Here is a 7,214-nt window from a genome sequence, read left to right as displayed (position 1 = left end):
GTGGAAGATCTGACAAACAAATGTATTGGGCGTCAGTTTATCCTTTTAATACACAATGTGTTTTTAAAAATAGATACCACAAAAAATTTGTAGAAAGTCTGATGTAGGATGTGCTACTGTCAGTAACATTAATACAGATAAATATCCTCCTATGGGAAGATTACTGAAATCAGGCCCTGGACAATGGCCTATATCACACATCACTCAAAACTCTAACACTGCTCTGGAACTGACAGCAAGTGTGGATCCATAATTCATTTGTAAAAAGGCGAACACTCAGACATGTTTTTCTTGCTGTCCTGGGCGTGCCACTTTTGCTGAAGCCGACAGCTCCTATTGGCTCAAAATGGTGTGCTCTGCACTCTGGTAGGAGCATGCATATTTAATGCCCATGACATCATCTTTTTTTTTTTGTCCAGATTCCAGCACAGGGCAGAAACTGGTTAACACTCTTAGTGCATGTTTTACACAATCCACGTGTCTCTTTCTCTCCAATTTCAATCTTTTTTTTTTTGCACCTCCATTGCTCTATTCATTCTGCCTCAGGCTCCTGACCAAATTTTTTTTATTTCCAACAAAAGCCTCGATGATGTCATTGGAGTGGGGCATGCAGACAGATTTAGGGGTTGTGTGGGGTGGGGCAAAGACAGTGGGGGTATGAACTGCACCAGAGTGACATCACAACACACAAGAGTTACCCTGAGTGAACTGGACACTTCTGAAAACTGTTTCCCGCAGCTGCTGCTCGGACCTAATTATAGAATAATAAATACTTGATCAGTCTGCATCGTCCCAAAAGCCAAAACTAAGTAAGAATGCATCTTAAACTGGTGCATTATTACTATAAGTGATCCATGGTGTAAATATGAATCAGCAGAAGAGATAGGATTTCTTTTTAGCTGAGCTCAGCAGTCTGCTTCAGCTCATTTTGCTTTGCTGCACCCATGTGGCTGTGGATGGTAATTTCAGTTCACTCAGTGTTTACCAATCCACATCCTGTAGTACTTTCTAGGGGAATTCCACTGATTTTCAGAACTTCAGTATAATTCAGTCACTTAGATGTAGACAAACTTTTTTAAAGAGTGGTTTATATTGGAATGCGTCTGCGTGGAGAAATACAATGACTGATTTTTTCAGCGATAGGAAATGGGATGTGATGTTTCAAAAACAAACGTCTATTATATGTATTCTCCACAAATACCAGCGCTTCTGAATGTACATATGTACTGCTCATAATAGTAAAAGAGTGGTAGATGCTTAATGTATTTAGAGACCACTTTTAAGAATTAGTCTACTTTAAAGTGCACTCTGTTATAGAGTAAAAAGAAGAACAGAGACAAACTGACAAATTCTTATTATAATTATCAAATAAGTTAAGCATTTTTGTGCATCCATTTGAAAATGAGAAACTGATCCAGAGGCTTTCAGAAGAAATATTTCCCCGCTTTAAAAAAGAGAATTTCAAGGTTTGGCTGATCCACACATGTCCGGTGAATGTTTTCATTCTTTGAATAGTTGAAATACACATCTATGATTTGTTTCCAGATGGAAGGATTTTATCCTTAGAACATCCTTCAGTCCACCACAAGAAAGGAGCCATCTGTTCTTACACAATCCAGCAGAGAGAGGATTTGCTCCAATAAAAACATTCCTTCTTTAAAAGGGAAGACAGAAGAAACTCTGTTTCTTACATCAACGATAACTAATACATATAGTGCGTTTAATTGGACGTCTGTTGTTATAGTATTTTCTGACAGAAAGAGGGCTAGGCTTTGTCATCTGTCCATTTGTCCATGTGTCCTGTCAGCCAGATTCTGAAAGAATGTCTCCAGCCTCAGCAGCAACATGGGCAATATACTGTCCAATAACGCTAAACCTTCCCAGGAGCAGCGCAGTCCCCTACAGAAAAAGGTGGAGAATTACAGCTAAATACAGTTTGTCATTGGTGAAACATAAACTGTAACTTTATAAGAAAATGCAAATATATTCTTGGCCTTTATTGCAGTAGACTTGGTTTCTCTTTAATTCTGGACCATTTCAATTGGATCATTCATCATGACATTAGCACACAATATAGAAGGCAACTGGTAATATTAATTATGGATAATACGTATTGAAGCAAGAACAATACAGGTCTATTAAGACTGAGAGTAGAGAAGGGTTTTTGAAAGTTTTACATTTCTTATAATGAAAATTAAGTAACCTGTCATCAAGGATTAGAAGCCCTCTCTGTAGCAGTTCCTTAAAATCCTCAGATACTCCAAATATCTGGTGGAAATTCTTCTCTGGACTGAACGCTGCCCAATGCTGTCCCAGCACAAAAAACAAATTTGCCAATGCAAAGTCAGATATCCCAGAGTTAATCATAACTACTCCATTAAAAAATGTTCATCTTAAAGGGGCACTTCAATTTAAAATCATATGGAGTGGTATATATTTGCTAATTTCCATTAAATGTGGCTCTTCTAAATATGTGACTTATTTTTCTTTCATATCTCCAAGAAAGCACAGTTTTGTCTGTTTACAGCCACAAAAAAATTTGTGTAATATTGCCAGATTATTAATTTTTGGACATGTCACTTATGTTTGACTTGTTTATTTATTCTTTTTTTTAATAGTGTAAAGTCACACTTCTGTAGATAATGTAAGAAATGCTCTGGAATGTTTGAATACCTGGTGGGAGAGTCCATTATTCATACGCAGTCCCATAACTAAGACTTCTTCCAATCTACAAGCACAAAAAGTCACCAGCTTCATCAACATCCTCTTCTCTCTCTTCAAGCTGTGTATTATTCTCAAGTGTGTTTATCTTTATTAAAAACAATCAATCCTCACAACTCAAGATGGCTAAGCTGTATCCTCCTGCGTGTAGCATGTCCATGTTGCTGGACTTCTTTTATCCAAACATCTGGCTCTAATGTCTGAGTGCGAGCCTCTCTCAGAATACCTCCATCAGCATGTGCAACAAAACGGCCATGTGCTCCTGACATAAAAAAAACATGATTATTCAAATGTACTTATTGTGGAATAAAAAACCCTAACTACCAACCTACCTGGTCCAACGCCAATGTATTGCTCTGCTTTCCAGTAGCCAACATTATGTGTACTGACAGCATTCTAAAAAAACAGAATATATATCAAGAGGCTAAAAAGCATAAAATATAATGCTACTATTACAATAATGGCAGCTTTGTCAGGGAGTGAAACACATTCTAAATTATTTAGTTATTCAAAAAAAGTCAGACCTCTCAGAATATATTTATTTGTTTTTAGGTCTTTACAATCATATTAAATATATATATTATTATATTAAATAACATATTAAATTCTTCTAAATATCATTATGGTGATGCAGGTTTGTTGTGACAATAGCCATTAGCCTAAATTTTAAGTTACACACTTAGATCGTACTAAAAACTTACATTTTTGGCGAAGTTGGACACTTCGTACTGAAGAAAGCCTGCCTTCTGGAGAATATTTCTTGCAGATTTGTACATTGAAGCTGTGACATCCTCACCAGGCAAGGTTACTTTGCCCAGCTGGACTTGTTTGAAGAGGTAAGTGCCCCTCTCCAAGGTCAGCTGGTACAGGGACACATGGTTATCACAGATGGACAGCAGCTCTTCCAGCTCCATTTCCCAGGAACCTACACTTTGATCAGGAATCCCAAACATCATATCTGCGGACACACGTCCGGGGCAAAGTCTCCTGGCTTCCAACAGTGTCTGGATCGCTTGCAGTGGACTGTGATCCCTCCCCAACACCTTCAGATTGGCATCATTCAGAGACTATAGAGAAATTGCATACTGGAAGTAACTCGACAAGGACAGATTATAGATATGGTACTTTATTTGTTGCTGTACTAGTGTTGACGTGATGCAGATATTATGAGGCTAAAAAATGGAATTCCATGTTCCATTATATCTACATAATTGAATAGTTAATGTCCTTCAGAGTGACTAGGTGCATCAATTCTGTTAAAGATCACTGTGTAAATTCACATGTAAATTCACTGGTAGAATTAGGGTTTGAATCATAGACCAATCGCCAATAAAAAATATTTTTTTTATCATTGTTTCTGTGTTTTGCTGCTCTATACGTATTGTTATTTAAAAAAATAAAGGGTGCTCTTAGACTCTTACACAGTATTTTATCCTATAAATTTACTATTGATAATTGCTTGTCTGCCAGTCACCTGCACGCCTATGGAAAAGCGATTGACTCCAGCTGCTACAAACTCTTTAAGTCTGGCTTTTGCAGCAGGGGTAGGGTTAACTTCAAGGGTGACCTCAGCCTCAGCAGACAGCTGTGCATTTTTGGATGCAGTCTCCAGGACAGCAGCAATGGTAGATGGCTGAGCCAAGCTGGGTGTCCCACCACCAAAAAACACAGAGGTGATGCTGGAAGACAAGACCAAGAAACTGTCAACATCATGGGGTTCATTATTACACTTGTTGACTCTGTATACTTATTTTCCTTTTTAAAAAAACAAAAGACAATTGTGAAGATCTCTATATGGCGAAAACGGCTGAGAACACCTGCACGCCACACATATTTGACAGAGGAAAATGTTTTTCCCAATGCTATTGCTACATGGATGGAAGCATATTTTCTAAAATGCTATCGTGTTTACAGTACAGCAAGAAGATTTATACAATTGCAGGCTGCCAACAAAAGGGGCTGAGCCCAAATTTTTGAAATCCGCCACAGATGATTATCCCACCTCAAACTAATTTTACAGCTGGCAATTTGTGAAGTGTGATTCATCACTCCAAATTCGGATATTCTGATACTGCATTGTATAGTGATAATATCATTATACCCATGACACCCCCCATTTAAAAAAAAAAAAAAAAAAAAAAAAAAAAAAAAAAAAGATCAATACAAACACTTACTGAGACACCTGACTAATGTGTAGCAGTGTCTCTGTTTCCTTCTGTAGACACTGTGTCATCAACAAATGGTCCACTGAGCGAGGGATGTACTTATTGAAGTTGCAGTAAGAGCATCTTTTTAGACAATAAGGCCACTAATTTTAGAGAGAGAGAGAGAGAGAGAGAGAGAGAGAAAGACAGACAGAGAGAGAGAGAGAGAGAGAGAGAGAGAGAGAAAGAGAAAGACAGAGAGAGAAAGAGAGACAAAGACAGACAGACAGAGAGAGAGAGAGAGCGAGAGACAAAGACAGACAGACAGAGAGAGAGAGAGAGAGAGCGAGAGAGAGAGAGAAAGAGAGAAAGACAGAGAGAGAGACAAAGACAGACAGAGAGAGCGAGTTTTATTTAACATAATAAGACAAAACTTTCTTTCTACAAACAACTGAAGCTGATACTCACATGGACATAGAGCGATGCTTCGTTCGTAAAACATCTCCTAAATAAATTACCACTTTCATATACTGGACTCTTCAAAATGTGTCGCTGAGAAAGAGCTCGCCATGCTTGTGTCATTTTTTTCACATTATAATCACAGACATATTGAACGAATATAGATATGAGAAACTTAAATGCGAGCAAAAACGGATAGAAATCAAATTATGCCTTGCCTTTAGCTGCTCATAGCTGTAGAACAAGTTGAAAAGCAGTGTTTTCTGCACGGCACCATTTCGCTGTAACTCATAACATACTCCTGTTTCCACACAAAGGCGCTATTGAGTCAAAAAGTCGGAAATAGAAAATAAATAATTAAATAAATAACCATCCAAACTTGGAGATAAATATAGCCTCCTTAACCCTCAGAGAACATGACATTGATTTTATAACTGTCTATTATTGTTTTCCTCTTAAAACCGTTATTATGAAGCCACTGAGTAACACAAAAATAAAGTCTTTTTATATATATTTGTTTTTTGGCTTCGTTTTCGTTAAAGGTTACACCCATGGGTTTACCACATTTTAGTCATCCAGCATTGCTTCTGAACAGAAGGGTATTAATAGAGTATTGGGGATGTGTATAGTGAATATTTAATTCTTCTCTGGATATTATGCAGGGCCTGTAAAAAAAAACAACTGAACGTCTGTGTTTAAAGGGTTAATAACAGAATAATATGCCCGTATTATGAATGCTGATGTAGTGTCTTTTCACTGTCCTCCTTTCTTACCCTCTTTCTGTCAGCACTCTTCTATCCGCACATGATTTATGTGGGACACGGGCCTTTACTCTCTCCTGATCACCAGAGTGTGTTTCAATTTCGCTGAGCACCGGATGGTACTGCTCCATCCATAAAGAATACACAGCCCTACCTTGGCTTAAACCGTCTTAGTGGACAGTTCTCACACACCTCGGAAACACTTCACCCTTTTCTTCTCAGTGTCAAATAGTACTTAATTAGGCGCTTGTTTACTTGGCGAGGGAGTTGACCGGACACAGTGTACAATTCTTGGATCTTGTAACGGTTACAGCTACGCTGTGCCTTTAAGAGAGGGGACCTCTTTGTTTATATATATATATGGGTGCAGGTATATAAGGGTCTCTTCAATGAGGGGTGGCGCCAGTAGAGTGACGTGACCCCAAGGAGAAGAGGGTAAGCTATAGTGATGGGAATTTCGGCTCTTTTTGGGGAGCCGGCTCTTTCGGCTCCTAAATGGCTCTTTGTTTTACCACTTTTTTCCACTGGTACAGAACAATATTACCTACATTTTACACGACTATATGGAGAAAATATTATTGTTCAATATTAAAAATAATAAATAGTGTTGCAATGGCCAATTGTTTTATGGCTGTCTTGTAATAACTCACTGACTGCACTCACACATTCAATTGTATAAATAACTGGATTTTTATTTAAACACCTCAATAAAAAATCACTTGTAAACTCTGAAATACAGCCAATGGAACCCAAAAGGTAGGTTTTACAAAAATAGTTTATTAAATTAAAATAATCATCCATTTCTGGGAAATAAAATAAACAAATACTCTGCAAAACAGCAGCATTCAACGGTAGTGATTAAAACAACCACAACTGTCAACAAACATTTAACTGATTTAACATTTTCTTCAACTATTTTGAGGAAGGCAGATTGGCACTCAGGAAAACCAAGTGTCTCATCCGGTTTCTTCTCTCTGTCCTTATCTGCTCAGTTTTTGAAAATACTGCTTCTTTTCCTTTCGGTCATTTTTCTCCCTTCGGCTCTCCCTCTTCACTTTCCTACTGTTTGCCACCCACCCCTCCCCTCCCTGCTTGGTGGTATAGCCCTTCGCTGATTGGTACCTTTGCT

At 38.0% G+C, this 7,214-nt stretch overlaps 1 protein-coding gene across 2 annotated transcripts; it reads right to left on the bottom strand.

The window, feature by feature from the left end:
- Positions 1 to 161: 161 nt before the first annotated feature.
- On the bottom strand, positions 162 to 6,388 carry rsad1 (radical S-adenosyl methionine domain containing 1). Of its 2 annotated transcripts, XM_066675436.1 has the most exons (10): positions 6,098 to 6,388; positions 5,334 to 5,644; positions 4,896 to 5,029; positions 4,196 to 4,400; positions 3,423 to 3,788; positions 3,054 to 3,117; positions 2,836 to 2,983; positions 2,674 to 2,728; positions 2,204 to 2,307; positions 162 to 1,899 (listed from the first exon to the last, which is right to left on the bottom strand). In XM_066675436.1, the coding sequence occupies exons 2-10, from the start codon at positions 5,445 to 5,447 to the stop codon at positions 1,776 to 1,778; spliced, it is 1,314 nt and encodes a 437-aa protein (XP_066531533.1). In that variant the 5' UTR covers positions 5,448 to 5,644; positions 6,098 to 6,388; the 3' UTR covers positions 162 to 1,775. The 2 variants fall into 2 exon arrangements, with proteins under 2 accessions (XP_066531533.1, XP_066531534.1); XM_066675437.1 differs by lacking the exon at positions 5,334 to 5,644.
- Between the last annotated feature and the right edge of the window lie 826 nt (positions 6,389 to 7,214).

This window comes from Hoplias malabaricus, chromosome 6 (genome assembly GCF_029633855.1).
Source record: "Hoplias malabaricus isolate fHopMal1 chromosome 6, fHopMal1.hap1, whole genome shotgun sequence".
NCBI lineage: Eukaryota > Metazoa > Chordata > Actinopteri > Characiformes > Erythrinidae > Hoplias > Hoplias malabaricus.
The sequence above is the reverse complement of the archived record's forward strand: the minus strand, read 5'-3'. Positions and strand labels throughout refer to the sequence as shown.